The following is a 26,856-nucleotide window of genomic DNA, read 5'->3' as shown; positions in this document are numbered from 1 at the left end:
CATGGATCCTGGAACGCTTTCCAACGTGCGCTCAGAAGTATATTAATTAGCGGTGATGACCAGCCCTTCCGAGCGGCAGATGAGATTATATCACACGACGCGCGACGGTGTGCAATGACGTCACACGTAACAATATCATCGGGAGGCAAAGCCAAGCGCATGACATACATCACCACCTTGTTGGACAAGGCTATAATACTTTAGTGCTGATTTAATTACAACCAAAGTTTTTTGGTAACCCTTTGATCAATGTGGCCGGTTTTGTAAAGGATAAGCCCCTTATAGCAACGCAATTTTATCATAAAGTTTAATGTATATTTCATCATCCCTGCATTTACGTTTTCGAGACCACCCTACAGACCAGACACAGCCAACGCATTAACGCTTACAACGTTGGCTTAAAAGCATTAAAAATATAACGGCTCTTATCTTGTAGATACCATTCTAGCCCATGTGTCCCAGGCTGCCCGACACGAGCTGAAAGCGTCATTAATAAGGAAGGAAAATGTACAAATTGCCTTTAACCAATCACCCGAAATGATGCAACGACGCACTGTAACGTCAAATAATTTTTTCCTCAATTGACGAAGCTTAAAACTCGTGTCGAACAGCAAAGGGACACAGAGCGGTGGCACACAGGAAGAAAAGGACAGCTTTTGAAAGTTAAATATTTCAGAAAGCACACCCAAGATGTGCAGCAGGGAGAGGGGAGGAGTCGAGACCGGTGGAACTGGCTGGCATGAAACACAGAGGGGATAACTTCAAGAAGAAAGAGAAGACTGCAGAATTCCTGGGATGTTTCAACAGCCCACAGAAAGTACAAACAAAACTACGCTCTTGTAGGGTTATGGATTTGACTTCCACGCTTCTGTGCTTAGCATTAGAAGCACACTGTTACGTCGGGTTAAGCTCATCACCAATGCTAATGTGTGAACAATTTTCACCTCCACCTCTGCATAGCACGGTTAGCTACTACGTACGGTGCGAAAGAAGTTCTACATACGTACCTACAACAAATTGCACTCTAATGCACTGCTCCGGCATGCCCAACGTCAGCTGGACAACAAAGTTATTTTAATTAAAAGCTTTCGTGACTGCAGGGATTCATCTTCTTGGTTCTTTTGGTAAAGTCACGTAGAAGGGAAATAATAAAATAAAAATACAACATAATAAAATAATTCTCACGACGTTTCGGCCACAACGCAAGCAGCCGTCCTCAGGTGAAGAACAGGTCTGTCGGGAAGACAGCGTCTGAAGACCTGTTCTTCACCTGAGGAAAAAAGTGGCGGTTTTTCTAATTTTCTTGCTGTGGATTTCACACCTGATGATGATTGCTTGTGTTGCAGTCGAAACGTCGTGAGAATTTTATTGTTTTAAATTTTTATTATTTCCCTTCTACGTGACTTTACCGAAAAAAACACGAATATAATATCTCAACATCGTGCTTACCTTTCCTGTACTCTGCACTCCTATTGTGCTTTTGTATTGTTTGTCGTTGTAATGTTCTCACCTGCCCCTACTGGAAATCTGTGAAAAAAAAGACCTTTATAGCTCATTAGATTCCTCCGAGATAAATTAAAATTCTGATTCTGATAATGGGGGGGGGGGGGTAGAGGATTTGCCCAGGTAAAGGGTGGAGGGGTAGGAGGGGTGATATGTTATCTGCCTCGCCTGCTGTACAGGTTGTGGGTTCGATCCCGACCCTAACGGCTGTTGCATATTTGGAGCCTGAATGTCTCTCTCTCTCTCCCCGTGGTCATGTGGATAGTTCTCCGGGTCTCTCCACATTTAGAATCAAGTATTCGGCTGCTCTAAATTTCCACACGATAAGCCACTTCGTCGAGCAATCATTTCTGATAGCCAGGTCGCTTCTGAAACGTGGCTCTACAGCTCAGTAGAGGCCTTACCGCGTAAAATACAAAAAGTTAACTTTTTATTTCTAGTTTACAAAAAGACTAAAACACGGTCAATGTACTCACAGCGCGAGCCGTCCCAGCAGCATGTCCACGTTCTCGCACGCGGAGGAAAGGAGGGGCCGTGCAGTTGCCAGGCTCGCGATGGCCGACTCGTACACGTCCATCAGCTCCAGAGCGTTCTCCGTGACCTTCCATCGTCCCGCTTGCTCCAGCAGCACCTGCGGCAATGCGACGGGAGACGCGGCGGGAAACACGCCGAGTTAATGCAATCGCGAGCAGAGTCGCCGAACGCACGAGGGCACCGCGGCGGTACGCTGCAGCGGTGCAATGGACGGCGCGGCGGGCTTGCAACAAACCCGGAGGTTGCCGGTTTCGATCCACGCCCTTGGCGCGGTAATTGAAACAATGGTGCGATTTATTTCAAATCAGAATAGCACGCAGTGCACCAACCACCACCGTGCCTCGATTGGAACATCGCAAGTGGTTAGCGCGTTGAACCATGAACCCGGCGACCTGCCTTCACCAATCTATCCTATTTTAATTCGAACAGCTGTTTAGACGACGCACAAGCCTGATGATTGGTACACCTGGGAACTTTTGCTGTGGTGGGTGTGAGAACTAGATTATAACCATCTCCATACCAAAGAGGGCTGCGCTTAGGGCATGCTCAGTGTGGATTAGCAGCCGCCGCCCACGCAGGGCAAGGAAATCACACGAATTAAAATGAAAACAGCGGCGCAGATGCGGCACTGCGGGTCACAGGGGTCGGTTTCACCGATGTCAAGACGCACGCGGCATCACAATCAGCCAAACGCCGCCTCTCTCACAGCCACACGGCAACCCGAAGCCTCATTTCCATGCAGTGCCGCTGGCTCACTTAAAAAGCTGTGACACACACCAGGGCAACCGTGGGGGTAAACGTTGCCAGAAATGATCACCAGCGATAGTTTCTGCCACCATTTTATGATTGTAACCAAATCTGATCGCTGCTCCCCACTCGCGGGCAACTGGGATGGGCAACTTCCAAACGGAATACGGAGGTCGCATAACTACCCCGAGGTTGTCGTGCTCCCTGTGAACTAATAATTGCTCAAACGCACTTTTTCCAAGCAACTTAGGGCAACTCTGTCACTCTACGCCAACGCTGTGCCAAGTTGCACCGAGTTGCTCTAAGTAAAACGCGTTTCAAGCGACGGCCGACCCGGCGCATCGCGGCTGTGACCGTGTGCCGTTATACCCCCCGCCTTTGCGGGAGGGATTCTTCCGTGTAAACAAAACGTGGCAATACAGTAAAAGGCCAACATAACGTGCAAGTGTCGTGGGACATGACGCTCGCCGTTACGAAGGAAAATGCACGCACGTATCTCGGCGTCTGCGTGTGGGTCTCCGTGTCCGTTTGCCCAACTACGCGTGCGGCAACCGTTAAAGTTGAGAGGGCTGGAGGTGGAGGCTGACGTAATGCACCGCGATCAATGGGAAGGGGAGGGTGGAAGGTGGGGGGTGGTGGCTGGATCGGCCACTGAACAGCTGGGACTTGGGCCCGTGTGGCGGCACACCAGTTGCGAAGCACTGATCTACATGATGAATAAATGTTAATTTGTTTTTTTTCTTTCTACCATCAACTGTACGTTCTTTTCGGGGCACATGACTTGACCCGCGGTATATCCGAATCAGCGGTGTAATGAGCCATGTTATATACAGGCCTTTTAGTGTAGGAGTAGCAATAATAAACAAAAACCCACTGGGGCATCCCCCCGTCACGCTTGGGGTTAAATCCAGCACGCGTGCTGCTTTCCCATCAGAGCGTTGGTTCCGGTCAGAACACTGCGATGAACACGGATGGGCGGGCGCTGTGCTGGAATGCTGTCGTGCGACAATACTGCAGCTCGAACAACACAGCACTGCAGTGAGTCGGCCGGGTGGCTCACAGAGGTCACGCCGGAGGGGGCAACGCTGGGCACCCCCCACCTCCCTAGCCTCGCGTGACGTGACACCATCGCACGCTCCCATGCGTTATTCAGAACCTGCTAAGAGCCCTTTTGTGCAAGGTGGCCGGGTGGCTCAAAGGTCAGAAACCTCAGCTGGCATCGCTGAGACCCTGGGTTTGATTCGCAGGCATCCGACCACAACCTGTGATTGAACCAGGTTCACCACGACCAGTCAGTCGATGGTCTCAGCTCAGTTACCACTTGATATGGCAAAATTTCAGCTCTGAGAATTACAAATTTCGGTTGACCATCATGCAATGAAAATTCTGGCAGAGCGGCTTGGAAAATTCTGATATCTACTTACGATGTGTACCAGAGGTCACTTGAGGGGTTATCAGATGCAAGCTCTTCAATAACCGCTGCTGTGGGAACTTCTCTACCATTAAAGGATACGCTGCTCGACAGAGATTAGAATACATTCTTCGTTGGGATAAAATTGGGAGAAAATTTAACATTAAACGGTCACTGAACCACCATCCTTAACCTCATAAATGGTATACCCTGAAAGTAAAGCGAAACTCGCTGAGGAGGGAGCCGCCGTAGTGAAAAGGAGCAGTCTATAAAATGACAAAAGAACTTTGCAGAACAAGTAAAACTCCACCAGTCAAAGACAAGGAAGGGCACGACCATCACCACTGAGAGAGCCCAGGCAGAAAGATGGGTTGAGCAAATTTAGACGTAAAGGTTTCGTGACTGCAGGGATTCATATTCTTGCTTCTTTCGGTAAAGTCACGTAGAAGGGAAATAATATAATAATATAAATATCAAACAATACAAATTCTCACGACGTTTCGACTGCAACACAAGCAATCATCATCAGGTGTGAAATCCACAGCAAGAAAATTTAACACAGTCTTGAACAGACCTCAACCAACTTCTTCATTACAAGATGTTATTTATGGCCCACCACTACAGATTTATTTAGACCCCCCCAACCAAAGAAGAGATCAGCAAGGCCATATCCACAATGAAATCAGGAAAGGCTCCCCCAGAAGCATTGACACCATCCATGCTGAGATGCTCAAAGCTGATTCAGAGACTGCCGCTAATGCACTTACAGACCTGTTCCAACGCATATGGGAGAGTAATAGCATTTCCAAGGACTGGACAAAAGGCCTAATTGTGAGACTTCCCAAAAAGGGCGATCTTGCAAACTGCGACAACTGGCAAGGAATTACACACTCTTGGGGGTTTTTTTCGGTAAAGTCACGTAAGTAAAAAATAATAAAAATTAATAAAAGTAATAATAAAAATACAATTTAAATTTTATTATTTTTTACCTATGTGACTTTACCGAAAAAAACCTAAGAGTAGGAATCCTTGCAGTCACGAAAGCTTCAAATCTAGAAGGAAGTACACTCCTGTCGCTTCCTAGCAAGGTCTTCTCAAAAATCCTGTTCAACAGGATTAACAGTGCCCTTGACCAGACCATGCGGAAAGAGCAAGCTGGGAGAGAGAGAGAGAGGCTGCATTGAGCACATATTCACTCTACACAATATCATAGAACAGTGCCTGGAATGGAAAACCCCCACTATACCACAATTTCATCAACTTCAAGAAAGATTTTGATAGCATACACAGAGACAGTCATTTGAAGATCCTACCGACGACATGTGGCATCCCACTAAAACTCATGGAGCTGATCAAGAGCTTATATGAAGAATTTGAATGTGCCATCCTGGTCAACATCACTACCTCAGACTGGTTCCACTTAGCGTCAGGGGTACGCCTAGGATGCATTCTTTCACCAATTATCTTCCTGTTTGCCATTGACTGGGTTATGCGATGCAACGCAAGAGACTTCATACTCCCATTCTCAAATGCAAGTTTTTGCGGTAAAGTCACGTAGGTAAAAAAGTTAAATTAATAAAAGTAAAATAAAAAAACTCCAATCCAGGGGCCAACCCTGGCTCCTCCCCCGTCAACCAGTATATATACAAGGTCGGGTCTCTTGGAATTTCTCTTTACTTGATACAGCAATCGTGCTGTGACGGTTCCACCTGAAGACGAAAACTTGTGTTGCCTCCGAAACGTCGTGATTTTTATTTTACTTTTATTAATTTTAATTTTATTTTTTACCTACGTGACTTTACCGAAATCATACTGTTTTTTCGGTAAAGTCACGTAGGTAAAAAAAAAAATTTTATTAATAAAAGCAATCACGACGTTTTGGAGGCAACACAAGCTTTACTTGATACAGCAGTCGTGCTGTGACGGTTCCACCTGAAGACGGAAGCTTGTGTTGCCTCCGAAACGTCGTGATTTTTTATTTTGCTTTTATTAATTTTAAATTTAGTTTTTTACCTACGTGACTTTACCGAAAAAACCTAAGATAATGGAAAACTGCCCTACGGTGGACACAAGGGAAAAGATGGCAGGGCAGGCCAAAGACCACCTTGCAACGCACCATTCTGTCTTGGGGTGCAGCGGAGAAAGTTTCTAAAGACCGTCCAACATGCCGTGGGCTTGTTGCGGCCTTATGCTCCAGAGGAAACGAAGAGGAGTAAGTTGGAATGGGAAAGGGATTACGACTGCCGATAACACTTCAATAGCCAAAACCGCTCCAGAGCGTGTCTGCTTCGACAAATGCTGCGAGTTCCACAAGGGCTTGTAGAACATGAAGGAATTTAATGTTTTATTGCATTTGAGAATGGGAAAAAAACAACCCACGTTAATACGATCTCACACGACTTCTGCACAACCGAGGCTTGACGGCTCTGTTATGCCCATGACAGATGCTGTTCTGTCGACGCTGCCAATCAATCTATTCTTCCTCCTTCCATTTTCCTTTCTTCTTTGCTCTGTAGAATCACTGTTACGATTACCCCGGCTCTTATGCCACCTTCCGTCTCATTAGACTTCCCAACGATTTTTGTTTCTATCCCCCCCCCCTTTCTCTCAACACTCCTTCATGCATCAACCCTTTTGCACCAGCTGGTACAGACCTTTCTCTTGTCATTCCACTGCTGCATGACGGCCTCTCCGTGCTGCGTGGGTCTTGGGGATCTCATTTGATCACAACCTACTTCATGGTGAAGGTGCAGAACGGCAATTGATTTTCTGCACTTCCCTCTGCTGACAATGTATTCCATCGGGCAGCCTACGGCACCTGTTGTGCGCGCGGCGGCGTTCACCCACACCGACCAAGCCCTATCTAGGCTTAACCCCGCTTCAGAGTCTGAGATCTGGTGAGATTGTGCGTGCACACCAGGCGATTTGGTTACAGGCCACCGCAGCCCACTCTTTCCATTTCACCTATCACACCACATCTCCTCCTCCTCTTCTCTGTTCCACAGTGCACATGTTTCCACCGGTGCAAATGAACAACCAGTATGGGCCACGAAGCCTTAAGTAATGCCGTAAAAAATGTTTTGCCTTGTGCTGTGTCGACAGTGGTGCACAACCACAATTAATAATAAAAAATCACATCCTTCAATCTCACACTGCCTTTAAATAAAAATAAGCATGTGTTACGGGCATTGGCCCTTCATGGATATGCTAAATAAAAGATTCGTGAACACGACTGCTGTTGATAAGTTTTTTTACCCTTCTATCTGGCAACAAAACTGACACCTTTTTTACAAGGAGTCATGTTTGCATAGACCACAATACCTGCGGTCATAATGCAAACAAAAAACCTAACTCTGATAATGCATGCACTGTCCTTGAAGTTGATTGGTCCACACCCGAGACAGCTTTCCTTAGAGCCTAGTCTCACGTGGGTTGGAACAGATGACGCCAAAAAAAAAGTAGCATACGGGGATTTTTGTTTGTCTTTGTTGTGTGGGGAGTGGTAGTGGAGCGGTGAGCACGCTGTGCTATCTACCCGGCAACGCGAGTTCGATTCTCGCTCACTGACCAACAACATTTTTTATTACCTGAACTAGTCCTGGGCCTCCCCTAGATCGACTCAGCCTCAAATGAGTACCAGGTGTGGTGTGTAAACATCATCACTGGGGAGACAAAGGCAGCCGGGCATGGTGCTGGCCACCAACCCTCACTAACAGCACTTGCCCCAAAAGTCTGTTGAAGGCTCTTTGGCAATGGTCAAATTTATGAATATGGGTGTTTTAACAATCAAGAGATTGTTAAAACCTAAGTCTACCCCCAAGCACGGATGTGTAAAAATATACCGGCAAGTTTCAATTACATATCCCACTGCATGCCACATCAATACTTTTTATAGCTTAGATTATACAGCTTTGTTTTGGTATGGCAGAAGCATGACAATTGTAGTGATGTAAACAGAAGCACTCCGATGCCTGATGAGATGTGAAAACCTGGTTTTCCAGTTCCGTGGAATCTGTAAGCCTATCGGCTAAAACGTCGTAACATTAGACACCTAATTTGCATATATTTCAAAAGTTTTCGTTTGTTACATTGCGAATGGCACTTTCCAGATAAATGTTTCAGCTATGCGAGAATTTGTAGCGCATCAACATACAAATGAAGGCCGTGTGGCATCCTTTCCTTCAGAAGAATCCGCTGGTGTTATTTTACACTACTATAAACATGATAATATTTAACAATAACTCTTCTGACAGCTCCCTTTCATTCACGTGTGCTTACCCATCCTGCTCTGTTTAACGACTGCCCATCTTAGTTAGGACGAAAGCGATTCCGTTTTGCACTTATTAATCTTGACTTAAGATGTGTACGCGCCCTTGCTCCCAAAATCTTTTTCCTGTAGCGCTTAGTAATTATATTGCTAATTACTTACAATATATTCTTGCCCGAGTGCTTACTCAAAAACTTTACCGTAATGGTCCACCGTCACACCATGTTTGTACTGATGAGTCAACAATGATACTATTTTCTTGTCCAAACCGGTGCACGGAACTCTGTGGCTGTGGACTTGTGTGGGGACACATAGTCCGGCGTACACGGACATGCAAGACAACAGCCCGTGGTGTATCGCTCGAGCATATATGCGAAATCGTATCCGAGTGAGCACGGAGCTTCGGGGAAGTCCAATATTCAGCGCGCGAGGTGAGCGGACTTGTTCGCCAAGGTGGATGGGCATCCGTCGCTTGCCGAGCATGTCACAGATCTTGCGTGCAAAGCTTGCGCTTGAGGCCGCGAACTCGAGAGCCGAAGCTGTTTCGGCTATGACGTACATTCGTGAATGCGAGACCATCGATTTCCGCACAGATTATTCACCCATCTGTGCTGAATTGTATCACTATTAGGAAAAACACCTGCCACTGCACACTCGCACAGCAGTTGGCAGCGGAGCGAAATTCGTTGTTGTGCTATACCATGCCTCAACGTCTATGTGCCCAATCATCACCAACTCGCACGCAACAGCTTAGTGAAAGCGTGGTCAAAGAACCCCCACCAGCCGCACAATGTGGGTAGGCTCGAATCCAGCAATGGGTTGACTAAAAAGCGTTATCGGGGACGCGAGCTACTGGATGAGGTGTGGAGGGGGTGGTCGCATCCTGTCGATTAGACTCCCGGAGGAAAGATCGCTAAACAAACTTTTTAACCTCGAGCTCACGAAAAGCCGCTACCAGAGGGTGCAGTGTGGAATCACGATGATGGCAGAAAGGTACAGGAGGCGACATTGCCCATAACACTTTTCACATCCATTGCATTTCCTCTTTACAAAATGTCCTTTATGTATGTTAGTTATTTTATGAATTGTTACCGTTTGATGTCAATTGCCAAAAGTTAACTCATGGAAAGACCGAGACAATCATTGCCTTTGGGTAATGAGAAGATTCGCTCCCTCCTACACCAACTCCAACCTCTCTCGTCAAAACAGCATTTCCCAATTGCCACGCAGGATCGCCTCGATATATTGAATGAAAATAAACATCAGAAAATTCTTAAATTTGCAAAGCAGGAACAACAAAAACTGTAATTGTCTGTCCATATTACAAAAACAAAACAGCAGTGCAAAATTTAAACAAATTCAAGGGCCACCCATGGTGGTGGTGGTTACGTTTGGCCTTTGGTGTTGCCCAGCGAACACGTCAGGGCCAGGTGTATGGCCACACGGGGAGATAAAACATTTGGGGAAATCCTCTGCTGGCTGCCCTACTCCGCATTTGAGGGTGGGTGGGGGCGGCATGTGTGGGTTAAAAACTCCAAGCCCTCGCCAAATCACCCAAAGCTTGGCACGCATCATCAGCCGGCGCACCGGCCAGTTGCCAAAAACAGAAAGCAGAGGGCGGGGGAGCACGTAAGATGCATAGTGCACACACAGGGAGAAGGGGACACAGCCAGTGGTGACCCAAAAGAGAAATACAAACATTAGCTTCCTCTTCATACAGACACAGACAGAAGCCAGGCTATCTAGTCCAGTACAGTGAACTAATTTAACTCTAACACATTGACAGGGCTGAATGGTGAGAGGCTACCAATGATGGTGACGGAGGGGAACGCTGGAAGGCGCTCAAAGAGGAAGACCGCAATGTGACCGGATGTCAAGCATTAAGCACTGAACGGGATAGAGACTGCCGCAAGTTGATAGACGCAGCGATGGGACAGAGAGCCGTCGAGAGACCGCTGCTAGGCGATGTCGGTAAAGGTCACGGCGGCCCCAACAGCCCACGAGGCCAAGCGACTAGAATGAGAAGAGGACCCCGAAGCGGACCTCAACATCTGTGGGCATCTGCCGCCCACCGTGCACTACCCGGCGGCGCTGCCGACACGTTTAAAAAGGGCGGCAAATGAAATGACTCCAAGTCAACAGAGACGCAGCGAGCGAGGAAACATTAATGAAACCATTACTTATTATCGCACGGGGGGAGGGGGAGAGGGAGGCAGGTCAACGTTGTGTCCATCGATGGCGGCTTATGTCAAGGAGGTCAATTTAAAATTGCTCGAATGATCAAGGTACCACCACGTGTGCAATTCCCAACTTGGCACAGGGCCACAAAAGCCAGGTGGAGGGAGGGCTCTCTGTATGTGCCCCCTTTTCCATTGGCTCTGCCTAGACGGAGACATCCGGAGACATTAGGCAACAGGTGCACCACTAGGCTGTTTGAAGACAGTCAAACGAAAAACAAGCTGGCAATCCAGTGCAAGAAGAGAGCCCGTGCACACACAAAACGCACACATACAAACATATGGCATGCGTGTTTACAACCCACAAGCATGAACTGTGTTGGTCATCATCACAGCAGCCATTTATCAACTCACTGCCGGTTGGACCGACACGATCAACCCCTGCAATGCCACAATCCATCTCGCTTACTACACTTGTGCCGATCTCGCCACTACAACTTTAGAGTGATCATCGTCTCGAGGCAGACATGGGGCCAATAACAAAAGTAATTAAATTTTCTTTTGTAATTAATTAATCAGAATCAAAATATGTATTTATACTGGAGGAATCCGATGAGCTTTCAAGTTCTTTTTCACACGTCCAGTCGGGGCGGGTCAGAACGTTAAAACAAACAACACAAAAACATGATAGCGGTGCAAAGGCATAGGAAAGGTAAGAAAATCACGAAAATACAAATAAAACTAAATTTCGGTAAAGTCACGTAGAAGGGAAGTAATAAAATAATAAAAATAAAACATAATAAAATTATTCTCACGACGTTCCGGCCACAACGCAAGTAGCCGTCCTCAGCTGAAAACCAGGTCTATCGAGGCGACAGCGTCTGAATGAAACAGCACACGCGCTTGGAGCATGTATATAAGCTTAGAGTCGCCGCGTGTTTCGCAGCTTAAAAAGAAAAAATCTGAAGTGTTCTTTGGACAGAGACATTCAACAATGCAGTCATGAAAAACCTCTGGCTCTGTCAACAGCTGTAATTTTGCAGACTGTCCTGGGATGTCCAACATGAGTTTTAAGCTTAACCCATCTTTTAAAATGATGGTGCGGTGCAGTCTACTGCTGATATCACTGCCATGTGTCTACTCTATGGGAGTGACCACGTGTAACGACAGTCAACACACTCGCCTTGCAATCCAAAGGTCGCAAAGTTTGCTTCCAGCTTTTGGCTGAGCAGTTGAAACAATGGTGCAGGTTTCTCAAATCCCCCAATCGGCAAAGTAAATGTTTAGACAACGCTTAAGTCGATAGGCAGGTGGAGTATGTACTGTACGTATGTTAAACTTCTTGCGCACCCTACGTAGTCAACCGTTCTAATCGGAGTGGTCACCGTGGAAGAGTAGACGATCTGGACACCGCAGCTCCCTCGAGCGGAGCCTCTTTGGCCAGCAGTGGTGAGAGCAGGAAAATGCATGTCTGCACCTTCACCTTTAATACAGGGTGCTTCAACACTTACATGGGACTATCGGTTTTTAATGGAAAAGGAAGAGATCATACACTGTAACATAACAAAAATATATTCTTGGTTCTTTCGGTAAAGTCATGCCCAGCGTTTAACAGTACTGCTGTTTTGTATTTGGATTGTCAGCAAACACCGGTTACAACCCCGAGTTGAGGTGCACCGATTGTTCTCTTTTAGCCCCGCCCACCCCCCCCCAACACGTTCCATTCACTGGCTACCACATTCAGATAAGCTCCTCCTCCCCCTTAACTTGTATTTAAGGGCTCGTCTCTTGGAATTTTTCCTCACTTGATACAGTACATTTAGCTGTGACGGTCCCACCTGATGACGGAGACTTGTGTTGCCTCCGAAACGTCGAGATTTATTATTTTATTTCTAATATTATTTCTATTTTTTTTTATTTTTTCCTACGTGACTTTACCAAAAAAACCTAAGAGTATAAAAGTCGCAATCATCATCATCAGGTGTGGTTTTCACACCTGATGATTGCTTGTGTTGCAATCGAAACGTCGTGAGAATTATATTGTTTTATTTTTATTATTTTATTATTTCCCTTCTACGTGACTTTACCGAAAGAACCAAGAATATGAATCCCTGCAGACACAAAAGCTTTAAATCGAAAAATAACAAATATATGTTCATAGCTTCGCCATCATTATCAACACGTCTGGAATCTTCACCAGGTGGTCTCCAGAGCCCGGAGGCACATTTCTTGTAGAACTGTTGCAAATTCTCAGAAGTGTTAACATTGTTTTTGAAGCAACCTACATTTAATACGGCATTGCAGTGACGTCACCAAAGCGTATTGAGATAATTTCCTAACGGTCATGTTAAACGTGATTTATCTCTCATTAGCAGGAGCTCCTAATCCTGTTGAAAAGCCCAAGACACACAGCTTAGATACACATCCACAAGAGACACTTACTTGAGGTTTCATTCTTATTCAATATCAATCACAATGAATTAATAAATATTGCCATAACAATGTAGTCCTTTATCAACCCACTACGGGATGAAGACCTCTCTCTACATGCCATATTGGGTATGGGGGTTGTTTGTATGCATGCTGAACTTCTTTTGCACCGTACGTAGCCCAACCATGCTAATCAGAGGTGCGCGTATGTACGTATGTAGAACTTCTTTAACACTGTACATAGGCAACCGTACTAATCGGAGGCGTGGGGAAATCGGAGGTGCGGGGGACTGACTGAGTTGCCATTAAATCGGGTTCCCGAGTGTCGAGAGTTGATTATCTCAGCCCGGTCGCCAATGATCCAACCAACGTTTGACCATAACTTCACCAGGCTCGTCAAGCGCGGGTTGGGGCAAGGGCAGCCTCCACGGAGAGTTCAGATTTCACTGGCCACTCGACGTTAGACGTGGCCAAGAATCGAGCTCCGCCACCAATATTGTACAATAATAAACCGAATATCGTAAACGTGTTGGGACCAACACACCCACGCAACATAACCCTTCCGTTAAGAATAAAAATCCTGCGCGTAAACGAAACTCCGATTACACTGGAGGCATTTTCAAAATTCTTAAGAAAGGAAAACAATCGGCCAGCTGCCCATCATCAGAAGGAGCCACAGGCAAGTCATCTGGAAACGCCTCTACACGACAGAACATTTTAAGTTCCACCTTCACCACTCGCACACTTCCTGCTTATTTGGTAATGACCTCACATAAACCGACTCGGTTGGTGGGAGAGCAGTGTCGGCACACTGGTGAGTGCGCTAGCCTACAAACTCAGGAAACCTCAGTTAGATTACCGGCGAGGGGTAACAACAGTGGGTTGACAAACGGTTGTGAATTATTGTTCTGATTAATGTAACCCGACTCAATTCTAGAAGGCTGCCAATACGCAAGTTACGACTCGTTAATTAAAATCTATCAAGGTTTCAATGGACGCATAAAACTGCATGTCAGAAGAAATGATTTAAGGTTCAGAGGGAAAGCCCTCATTGAGCAATTGTTTGACAAAAGGCCTGTGTACATATATTTACATTGATGCAAACAGAACAAACAGTAAAGACTTCTCCACAAATCTGGCTGTCGCCTGATGAAGCTAGTTGTCATTACTGGCGAAACGTCGTACTCAGATTGTAAATGTCGTGGCTTGGCTCTCCGACACACCGGTTAGTGCTGTACTAGTACACTACACTATACACTACTATACACTACACTATACACTACTATACACTACACTATAAACTACTATACACACTATACACTACTATACACTACACTATACACTACACTATACACTACACTACACACTAGTGCTGTACTAGTGACGAATTGGCCACGTTCTGTTTACGTGACAACCCTTACTAGTTGGCTGTGTCGGGTGGCGACGGTCTTTAATGACACATTTATATATTTACGCGATTTCACCCAAAAACCTCTATTATGGATGATATTGGTCGCGAAAAGCCTCCGTGTTAAACAGAACAAATGTTAAGGAAAGGTGGCGAGCTGTTACCTACTTCGCCTGGTGTACAGGTCGTGGGTTAGATCCCGACCCTGACGTCTGTATATTTGGAGTTGGCATGTTCTCCCCATGGTTGTGTAATTTTTCTCTGGGTCCTCATGTTTTTCCCTCCACATTAAAAAACAGGCGTTTAGAGTATTTAGCTGAGAAACATTTCCACATAAGCCACTTCTTTGAGCTATCATTTAAGGCCAGGTTCCTTCTGAAAAAAAACATATATATATAGCTCAGTGGGCCTTAACAGGTCAAATAAAAAGTTTTGTTTAAGTTTTAACAAGTACAAATGATAAAAAACTATAAATACATTTTAGTCACATTGTGACTCCGAACCGTAAAATATTCATCGAACTGCGTATGGGCTAAATTATTACACACCTAGATGTCACCTCTCACCTACGACCCTTGCTCTCTCATTCTCTTTGGTCTGCTGGCCGTTTCACATTTCTTGACCTTTGCTCCACAGCTTAGACAAAAACAAAAGGCCTGCTTCACAAGGCAGATGCGGCCGAGGCTAAGACAACCCAGCGACGACTTTCTCAATCGATGCAGGACAGACACACTTTGTCGTGTTGGGTCCCGACGCTGGCGAAGATCGTTAACATTTCCGTGCGGCGAGGGAGCAGCGATGGCTGCCAGATGGTACGACTTGGCAGCGCGAGAGCCAGGCAAAGGCATCTGTCGTGGCTGGCCACGGTAAACGCTGAAAATAATGCGCATCCTGCCAGCGAGCGGGGAAAACTCCATCACGACAATTGCAGTCCAGAGTTGACTTCTTTCTATTATTTACACGAGGTTAACGTTTTCTGATGAAGCTGCGAAGAACGGGCTTACATGTGGTTGGGCATCCAAGGGTAGTGGAGCAAAATAAAACCACGCTGAAATTGTGCTCCAATGTGCGCTTCCCTGCCTTTGACAACCTGCAGTGATCAAGGTGGTTAAGTGTCGTCTGAAAACTCACCATCACCCGCACGTCATTGGGAAACCCTCTCCAGCGGTAGATTGAAAAAAGGGCTGTACATGTATGCATGTGCACATTTCATTTGAAGGAATCAATGTTTACGTTGGTTTCGTAACGAATTGCACTAACTGGTGTGTTTTCCTGTACGTCAACGAAGATACTAGGTCAATGTGTATCCAGGGGATAAGGATATTTGTACTTTTTATTGCATCTTATTGCAATCAAAATCCAGTTTCCTTGCTAGCTAGCGGTGGCTGTGTGGCCCAGGGGTTGAGGACTGAGTTGGCTTGACTGACCTTCCTGACTTTGAATCAAGTTCTCGCCAAGTTCTCAATAATGGCAAGTCCAAGGTCGCAGTTTTGGTCACCAAAGGCTGCACAAGAAACCCCATCGTAATGAATTTAGTTCTTCACTAAATTCGGCATATTCTGGCACCTCGGATTTCATTACTATTTCGGTTCAATTGCCATGCCACAAAGACTCTATGCAGGGCATATGAAATGAATTCACTTTGAAATAAGTTATTTGGCATCATCTTTCGGAGGCATCCTGAGAGTGAAAGCAACCAGTTCCTGCCTCTCTGCACTCGGCAAATAATTCAACGTAAAGCAGTCCGGTTCACTGACAATAACTACTCACTAATTTATCACAGTCAATTGCTCACCGTCTTTCGATCGCCTCCTAATCACTCTTCTGTCACTCCTGCAATGGTGACTGTTTTGTCTCATCCACACGGTGTTCAACCACCACACTGCCAGTCAAAACAAATCTCTCTGCTTCCTCCCCTGCCCTCCACTTAGGAATTCCCTCTCATCTTCTTTTTTCCAAAGCTCTTGTAAACTTGCTTCATTCTATAGATGTGTCATCGCTCATCTATTCCAACTCTGATCATTCTGTTCATTGCTGGATGATAGACGTGTTGGGCCTTTGGGCCTGTGCTGCTCCGCAATCTGTGAAAACGAGCTTTATAGTTCATCGAATTCCTCCTCCAGTTTAAATATTTACAACTGTGTTAAAATAAATAACACGAGGCCATGCTACTGGCTCTGGGAGGGTTACAAACGTCCTCGTGACGTCGATTGCACAATCGTGACAAATGAAAACAAAATAAACACGGGGCAAGCCGGCACAGCGGTAAAGAGCTCGACAGAGTCCGTGATCATTTTCTCGGAAACAAATGATGACCCCCCCCCCATTTCCCCCTGCACTTCCTGCTCATTGTGATCGAGCCCAGTGAGGCCAGGCTAAAGCCAGGTTTACGGCCTACAATGCCCCCCCCCTCACTGCACCCCACCCTCACCACCCACGGCTCCCCACTCTCCGCCCCCCCACCCAGTGACTGTGATTCTACAGGACGCCAGATGCAGCTTTGGTTTTACTCCGACAGGACCTCGCATTCATCCTCGGCATTCCAGGCGCGGCACTGGACCGGGCTGACCCCGTGCATGCTGTACTGCTCTCGCTTTCGTCACGAGTAAGTAAGGGCTGTTTCCCCTGCACGTCTCAGGAAACCACAAGCTACATAACAATAATAATTATAAAATAACTGCGAAAGTTGTTTTCCGGTTGTGCTGTTCAGCTCTACGGCGTGTTTTTGTTTTTTTGTTTAGCGTTGTGCGAAAAATGCATCAGAGCTCTTCAACAAATGCTTTACATTTGTTATTTACATAAAACGTATATATATTTACATATTTATCCCAGAAAACCACGACATATCATCAGATTCTTTTTCAAGAGGGTCCTTTATTGGGTTTCCATCTTAAGATGTTTTCACCCAACTAGTGAGTGTTTCCACATGTGTGCGAGAAACCGGAACACCCGGAGAAAACCTGCGTCTGCGAGGGGTAAACACTATCCCCGTACAGATGGATACAGATTGTGATTAGTCCACTTGTTGTACCGCCTTCTCCAAGCGAGGGGAAGGGAGTTTCACAACATTTGTGCGATCCACTAAACATCAGGAGCCCTGAGACTCGCTGAGGATGTCCTGGATAACTATAGGACCATATAATATACATGTTACTGGTTAAAAGGGAACCCTGCAGCCACAATAGATGCGACATGGGCAATGAGTACATTAAGACTCTCGATTATCCACGCTAATGACGGGGAGGATAATTTGAAATCACGGATAATCAAAAATAACAATTTTCCTCCTGCTTAGTGATAACACTTTCCCTGCTTCCGCACAGATGACTCGGCCCAGGAAGTGGACAGCAGAGCCACGCCAATCAACATAAAGTCAATCTCCGCCCAATGTTGTAAAGATATACAATTACTTTTGATTTAAAGCTTTCGTGACTGCAGGGATTCATATTCTTGGTTCTTTCGGTAAAGTCATGTAGGTACAAAATAATAATAAAATAAAAGAATAAATGAAAATAACTAAATTAAATCACGACGTTTCGGAGGCAACGTGACTTTACCGAAAAAACCTAAGAGTATAAAATCAAGGGATTTGATTTGGAGCCAGTGGAGGGCTTGGAGTAATTGGTCTCGTTTACGGGTGAGAAGGAGGCCGACCATCTGCATCGTTTCGACTGCAACACAAGCAATCATCATCAGGTGTGAAATTCACAGCAAGAAAATTTTTATCGTTTTATATTTATATTATTTTATTATTTCCCTTCTACGTGACTTTACCGAATGAACCAAGAATATATATACAATTACTGTACTGTAGCGGCGATCACGTGGACTTCGGATTAACCGGAGGACATATTTGTTTGGCTTAAGCAAGTGACTTCTATTAAACATTTCCAAGAATAACAATGTACAACTGTTTTTAGATGATTAATTTGGACTTGTGGGGAAATCCATGAGTATTTATTCTTGTCAAAATCTCAGGTGCGCGGTGAATTCGCAAATCGGATAAAGGGCACGCGGATAATCGAGTCTACTGTATCTCACAACAAGAAAGGCCTGGCTGTACAAGCGACAGTGCCCTCAAAGCCACAAGGCGTCCGAGTCAATGGTATCGACCCAATCGCCAAACGCTGCACCAAAAACAACCACCAGATTAAATGTGGTTCTGCACTAAATTTGACCGACTTAGAAAGTGCTACCTCTTGTACTGTCTGGACCAAATGTCAAAGAAAGGGGGATCTCAGAGATAGCCCTGTAATGTCCCGCTTCTGTGCGCCGTTCTCCAACACGAAGGGTTGAACTGCTCCGTAAGAGTTTTGAATGGATGCATTGGCTTAGGACACTAGACCGATGGCAAAATCGGCATAAAACCGGGGGGGGAATTATAAAAATACACAACCACACAGGGTGCAGAATGCTCGGCCAACAATCAAGCTGGCCGAAACCTCATCCGTGAATCCAACGCTCCCTTCCACGAATCAACGTCCACATTTCCAGGCGCGAGTGGCCATGCTGTACACCTGCAATGCTGCACCATCGAGGAGAGGGTTAGGGGATCACGCACATGCGTTAAACTCCCTCCCTACCTGTGGGTGTCGAGATCACCATCTTACGGCTTGACAGAGTAATGGGAGTGCATAAAGGGGATTACGTGTTCGCCCCCTCTCACATTTGGGTTTTCTCCGGGTACTCCGATTTCCTCACAAACGTATAAACGCTCGTTAAATGGAGTTAGACAAACATCCCAATTTAGGACATGCTAAAGCCTCGGCCAATTATCGGTGCTGCTCCTGGCTGCTTCTCCGCTTGCCTGTGACTTCAACGCCTCCGTGGGAAATTTGCGTACGTTACAATTCTCCACCGTTTTCAAATGCAAATTTCACACGGATGACGCGATACACAAAATGAAAAACGCAAACAATTCCTGAAAGCACCGTGTGTCAAAACTCAATTGGCGCATTAGGCTAATTAGGCCGTCTCGGCACACTGGTGGTGCCAGCAGTGGCAGGGCAACAGCAGGTGGGTCTTGAGGGGATAGAGGAGTGGCAGGCAAGATGGAGCGCCAAGTTGGCGCTATAGTCGTCATGGGTCATAACGCATGGCGTTGCTGGTATAGCAACGAAACCCTCCATAGACATCAACATAAACGAACAGGTCTCCCCCTCCCCTGCAATGACTGCAGCCCTAACCATTCACAAAAAATATTCCCCATGTACAGCGATGATGAAAATTCAATTACGGTGTAATCCACTTTGCACTCCTGCTTTAAGGGAGGTAATGAATTGTCGCACGCAACGAATAGAGCGGCGGTCCTAAAAACGCACGTGCGAGTTTCTGTTAAAATAATGGGCGCAAGATTAGTGTGAACATTATGTACCAATCAATCCATCTTGTGTCATCCTCATGACTGATGGGCGATGTCCATGACAGATGCTTTCCAAACTTTCAGCATCTTCAGCGTCTCTCATGGAGAGTCCCGTCCAACTGCTCACATTGTCGCACAACAGCTGATGCGTTTCACTTCCATTTTCCCTCGAAGATTCATCTCCATCGTATATATCCAGCTGACCATCTTAAGAACGTGTCCCACGCATGCCAACTATCCTTTACAGATTTCTCAGTAATTCCTGCTTGTATGCACTCTCTCAACGTATCTTAATTGTTATCTTTGTCAAACTTGTCAGCTGCAGTCCCACATCTCTAGCCACTCTAAAATGACACACACTCAACTTAACCCAGATTAGAAAGTGCTGCATGAGTACAAGTTTTGGAAACTAAGAGGGACTCCGTGAGAGAGCTCTGAGATAACGAGGCAGTAAAAAAATATCGAGTGATGTTTTGACCCAAAGCACTCATCCGGACATTACTACATTCCAATCTGCCTTAAAAGTGAAACGTGTCAATTCCTGCTTCAAAAACCCACTTGGTGATGCAACCAGTGATGTCACAAGAATGTATGTAACCATGACATCACATCATGGGACCTCCTTTTCCAGTGCCAAAATATGAGAATAGGTTTTCCCCTTTTTTCTGGCAACAAAAGAGGTGTTAAGATGTTAAAACACCAAACTGAGCCTCGTCTCAAAACGGCGTCCTCTGGTCTAACACCGTTTTGAGACTAGGCTCAAAAGAAAGCTGTCTCTGGTGTGGACCAATCAGTTTCAAAGACAATGCATATATATTATCAGAGTATGTTTTTTGTTTGCATTCTGACCACAAGTATTGTGGTTAATGCAGACATTATTCCTTGTAAAAGGTTTCAGTTTAGTGTTCTAACATCTTAACACCTGTTTTGTTGCCAGAAAAAAAGAGGAAAACCTATTCTCATGACATCACACTTGTAAAAGAGAGAGTCCTCAACATTGTGTCAATAACAAAAGTGAAATGGCAGCGGTGCTGGCAATTTTAAATAAAGCAAACTGTACACTTGTTCCTGCACAGTGCAGGCTGAACATTGCAGGCTGCACAGCAGAAGCAACAATTCTATGGTCAGGTCACAGCATTTGTTGCTGCAGTGGGTTTATTTATTTATTTGCTTTGGTGTACCGAGAGAAATTGAAGGACCACGCCACTCGGCAATTGGTGTCAGTACGGGTCAATCCTGGTGGAAATTTTATGCGCGGTCTCCCATCTCGGCGAGCCCTGAATAATGAGCGCACAGTGCCCGTTGCGGGCGGATGGGAAACTTCAAATACCGTGGGCTGCCCACCACCGCTCTAAATTCAACGTACAAATTTACTTTCTGCGAACTCAAAGAACACCCTTTCCAGGTGGACCTGTACCAACAGGGTGCGATGGTGGCCTTTAATCTGCCACGAAAACCCATAGCCTGGACTGGCTTAATCCTCTGCTCTTGGTCCAAGAGTAATAACGATATTAATTATGAAGTGGCAGTCTTTTTAATAAATCCCCTGCATGATGAAAAATCAGAGCCGACACTGACAGCCTCGTAAAAGCCCCAGCGAGCCGTTTGCGGCAGTAAAGCCAGCGTGAAAATCAGCACAGTCCATCGAGGCCTCAAGTCCTAACAGGATTGGTGAACAATTAAGCAGAAGTTCAGAAGCTCCCGGGCTACAACCAATGGACTTCCACCCACATCTCACACGGATCCAGCAGCCATGTGAGAAACTTGGGACATCTTTACACAGCCGAGTGCACATCGTGAGACGCACGAGTTCCTAAAATGATGAAGACCACAACGAAAGTAAGATTCACCAAGCCATGCCTCCATGAGGACTTTGTCAATGTGATTACAAGGGTGTTTGAATCTACTGGCGGTGCAGGTGTCACCTTGCGAACCATACCTCTTCCCGATGAAGACGGAACAATTCATTCAAAGCACCCAAACCAAAAGAAGCATGGCATGCTTGTACAACTTCATCCATAATGTCTCTCATATGCCAAATATTAACAGGTGTCCATCAACTACAACACTGCAAAATTGTAATTCAAATAAATTTCTCAAGACAAATAAAAACAAATCCCTAGTCTTGCAAGCAATGTCAGGGGATTTTTCCGGTCAACTACAATTTAAGACGAAATAGTTGTCTAATGTATTGCCCCGACAGAATTTATTAATCTGAAGCAGAGATTGGATTTGAACATATAAACCCCAAAGACAGAGACGAATTTGCTCACCATTTGGCCACTCATCCACAAAATGTATACAGGTTGTGACCTTGGGAAACTTGGACACGGGGCCACTGCTCTGCAAATTTCACACAGGCAGCTACACAGCACATGACCTCATGTTGGCCATCAGGTTAGATACCCTCAAAGCCTATGCCTTAATTTTCTTTCGCAATGCAATTTCAAACATTTTTTTCTCATGTCAATTAGAAATAACAACCAAACCCATTCCGCTATATGCACAACGCATACAATTTTTAAAAAATCTATTTCACTAAAGGAGAAAAATGCTATTTTTTTTGGTTGACTCCCCACAAAACAAAGAGGCTATTTTATTTATTTTAAGCGCCACCATTAGAAGACAGTGAAATTAAAGGCAGGGCCAATTTGGCGCAGCTGCCTGTCCGTGCCGATCGTGACGCAGAGAGCGATCATACACAGCACAATCAATAAAGCCGTTCCCCTCCCTCGATCTGACGCCACATGGGCCCCCCCCCCCCTCCTCTACGCCAACCACACAAGCCGCATCGCCACCAAGGCTCCGGCTCATTGTCCAGTGCCATTGCGAGGTTCTGGAGGTTAGATCTGTGCGGCCTTTGGCCTGGATGAGAAATCTTCTTGGTTCTTTCGGTAAAGTAACGTAGAATGGAAATAATTAAATAATACGGATAAAACATCATTAAATTATTCTCACGACGTTTCGGCCACAACGCAAGCAGCCGTCCTCAGGTGGTGAGAATTATTTTATTATGTTTTATTTTTATTATTTTATTATTTCCATTCTACGTGACTTTACCGAAAGAACCAAGAAGATGAATCCCTGCAGTCACGAAAGCTTTAAGTCGAAATTTAACTGGATGAGGAAGTGATGAAATAAAGGCAACACAGCAGTTCCCATTACTGGTACCACAACCACCATCATAATCTCAACCATAATTATCACTGTGTGTATAACAGCAATGCACAGTCCTTTGTTAGTCCACTTCATGGTGAAGGCCTGCCCATACCTCAGTCATAGGGGTTGTTTGACCATACTTCATCACACTGGTTAATGGAGGTTGGTGAAGGGAGGTGAACAAAGGACCAGTTCGAATAGCAGTTGGGGCTTGAAATCGGTTACTGGGTAAATAGAGCATTGTGGTAAAATTTGTAGCCACCCCCACAACCCCAGTATGACTTTGTGTTATTGATAGCCTGAGCACATTATCGGTTCTTTGATTATAACAGTATTATCTGTCAATTAGAATCATTATTATCAACATTGACCTGCACTGCTTAACAGCCAGTGTCTTACATACATGTCCAATTCATTACAACTATTATGATTGAGCACATTATGTGTACTCTTACTGTTGCTGGTAATGTACCATTTCCATCAATACACTAGGCATTGTTCCTTCATATAATGGTTCACGTTACCAAGGCAGTAGCATCCAATTACATTTTACAATGCACACTATGTGCAGTAAATAATACATCCTCAGCTGGTGCAACCCTACAATAAATGGGCCGGCCACCTGTCCCAGAACGTGGCCAACGCACACGCCACAAACTCAACAAAAGCCATGTCAAATGCTTCCAATACACATCACTATTTACTGAACGCATGTCTCTTTCGCGTATAGCAGAATGAATAGCAACTTATAAGCCTATGTACAGATTAGTTATCCAGAAAATGGCTTCAGCTGATGTATGGTGGATTGCTTCAAAGTCTCTGTTGAATTTTAAGAGTTCACAGTGTCTGTCACCATGCTGAAAACAATTCACAATGGCCACTTCATGACCCAGACTGTTGGCCAGCGATTGTTACCATCAACTTCCTTCAGCTCTAAATGGAGGGCAAGTGATTGTCTTGATACATATCTAACAGAGAAGGTAATTTACCTATATATATGCTTGCCAATTCACCATCATCGTTTCAAGCAAGAATGACTGCTAGAGCCACTTTGTCAAAACCAGTCTATCGTGTGCCTGTATTGAACCAATGCTGGTGGAATTATGCATTCACATCATCAGACAGTGTGGCCGATAGGATGCGTGAGAAAAAAACACCATTATTTTTTACGGATGGAGACAGATATGTGAAGGAAGCATATTGTCTATTTATTTTCTAAATATCCTTTGCTCATGGGCCTGATTGTCAGCCAATGTTTGTTGCGGTCACATCGCATGTCAACAGTTCTCATACATTGAATATGGTCCGAATCGAGGGACAGACAGATGTGTCTTATGCTCCCATGGGCCACATTGTTGGACAAGTCAAATGATTGTTAGTATCATGACTCATGGGCCCAGTCTAAGGGTCCAATCATCCTCTTGTGACCCAGGAGGAGGGCCATCATTCTTATTAGTGTCTTAAACGAAATTGCATTGTCAGTGTCAATGCAACTAGTGTAGCTCTTGCAATTGAAAAGATGTAACACGTATCTCAAAATAGACGCTACAAATGTGTAGACTTATGGACTGCCGAGCCAAGCGGTGTAAATGGAAATGTTTACCCAAGTCTGATTGACAAGAGACTGGTGAATCTTTACACCATGACAGATTAGCAATATTTTAAGTAAGCCCTAAACATTCATGCGGAAAATTCGGGCAAACATCCAGATGTAGCAAGACCTGCCTAAAAACATAGTCCGTCTCAAAATAACCACTATCAGTGGACAGTATGAAGGCCAATCCAAATAATCAGGCAACACAGCACCTTCCCATCTCTTCCTCCACATAAGAAACAAAATTACGTTTTTTATTAAACATCACAGCCTTGTGGGAGAGATTTATTTTCAGTGGCATTGGTTTAACACCAGCAAACCAGTGCACTGGTTGTGTGACATTCAGTGTATCCCATCAGCAGACTCGGTTAGGCTTTCCTTGGATAACTATTTTTATTTTTAAAAAAATCTGTATTGCCGTATTAACATTGAAATTAATACCGCCAAGAGCTGTATTTAGCACAGACAAACAATGGCATAATCAGTTAGGGGCTTGGGACAAAAGCTGCTGCATTGCATACTGGACCCACTTCACGGCCACCGCACAAGGAATGCGGTCGTAACAGGCTCAAAAAGCACACATTGAGTAAAAAAATCGTGTGACGTTTGCTAAATGTTGTTAACATAGCAATGTTGTTGTTGTTATCGTTGTACAGAGACAACAAGGCACGCGCGAGCGCAACACAACACTGTGGAGATGCATTCAACTGCACCAAGCACTGTAATGGCGCCCTAACCGTGTTGTCTCTTACTGCTCTACAACACGGCGGCAAACGCCGCCAAGTGAACGAGGATTGTTGCCTAAACGAATAAAGCTCGGCACCTAACGATTATTTAAAAGAAAAACCCGCACATGCATCGATTTAAACAAATAAACAACCACGTTTCAAACACACGGCGCAAGTTGTTGTCAATGGCCGGTGACGTCACCGCCGTTTGCAAAAATAAAAAAAGGAAAATATTTGTTACTTTTTTGTTTTATTTTATGCCAATGTTTCATGATTCGCACGGGAAACGACATAAAAGGCGGTGTTTTCCCTCAGATACGCGGTGTTTGTGCAGTTTGACGAGGCTTTCTCTCTGTGTGAGCTGTGTTCGCGATGATGATGGTGGTGATGATGGTGGTGGTGGTTGTAATGGCAGGCAGGGGCGCCAACAACATGGTGCCAATGTTACTGGATTTACACAGAAAACGACGTAAAAGACGGTGGTTTCCCTCAGATGTGCGGTGTTTGTGCAGTTTGACGAGGCTCTCTCTGTGTTCGCGATGATGACGATGATGGTGGTGGTGGTGGTGAAGATAATGGTGGTGGTTGTTGTAATGGCAGGCAGAGACGCGCACAACATGGTTCCAATGTTTCTAAATTTACACAGAAAACAATGTAAAAGACGTTGTTTTCCCTCAGATACGCGGTCTTTATGCAGTTTGACGAGGCTTTCTCTGTGTTCGCGATGATGACGATGATGGTGGTGGTTGTTGTAATGGCAGGCAGAGACGCACACAACATGGCGAGCAGCAGCGTGCGCGCCTGCACGTACACCACCCCCCCCCCTATCGATTATTTATATAGAATTCGTACGATTTGAATGTTAGATTACGATTACCCTTCATGAAGGGGGGTTTTTACAGTAACGTTAACGACATTAATTGGTAAAAAAAATCGTGATAAGTCATCAGCTGTATTAATATACTGCAGCGTTTGTGTAACAATGTCTTTATACACTACACCGGCAAAACACGTGTTTATATAAACATTACTTTAGTTATGAGTGATGTTAATGTGTACTAAATAGTATACAGTATAACACTGTGCAAATAATAAAGCAAAAACCCACACACACTGACGTGTATACTGTATAGCTACAGTACATACTTGAAAGATAATTGTATTAATTGTATTTATACACGTAAATAGTTACTGTTTTGGTCGTAAAGTACACATTTTAGATGGGTAACGTATACAAAACAATGGATAGTATTGTATCGTGCTAGCCTTTAAATTAACGTATACACTCCACGGAGTCTAAAGCACAGCAATTATATATACTGCTTATGTAACTATTATACATCACAAACGTTACAAACTTCACCAACACAACGTTGTTACATTGTATAATATTTTAGCTGTAAAATATTACACGATAAATGTACACTTTTTCACATTGTGAGATATAAATTACTTGACAAACTGCTCTGTAAACACTGCTCTGTTTTTATTTATACTTATATCCATAACACACACTATTTAACTATTACACTATTA

The 26,856-nt window shown here is 44.9% G+C and overlaps 1 protein-coding gene across 2 annotated transcripts in view; it reads right to left on the bottom strand.

Moving 5' to 3' along the window:
• The window catches only part of LOC144735896 (uncharacterized), a 48,888-nt gene that overhangs the window by 19,737 nt on the left and 2,295 nt on the right, over positions 1-26,856 (bottom strand). For both annotated transcript variants that reach the window (XM_078618469.1, XM_078618470.1), the window contains exon 2: positions 1,980-2,134. In XM_078618469.1, coding sequence (XP_078474595.1) covers positions 1,980-2,134 — 155 coding nt within the window. The remainder of the gene's footprint in view (positions 1-1,979; positions 2,135-26,856) is intronic.

Source organism: Lampetra planeri, chromosome 57 (genome assembly GCF_965212315.1).
Source record: "Lampetra planeri chromosome 57, kcLamPlan1.2.h2, whole genome shotgun sequence".
Taxonomy (NCBI): Eukaryota; Metazoa; Chordata; class Hyperoartia; order Petromyzontiformes; family Petromyzontidae; genus Lampetra; species Lampetra planeri.
This window is presented reverse-complemented; position numbering and strand designations above follow the sequence as displayed.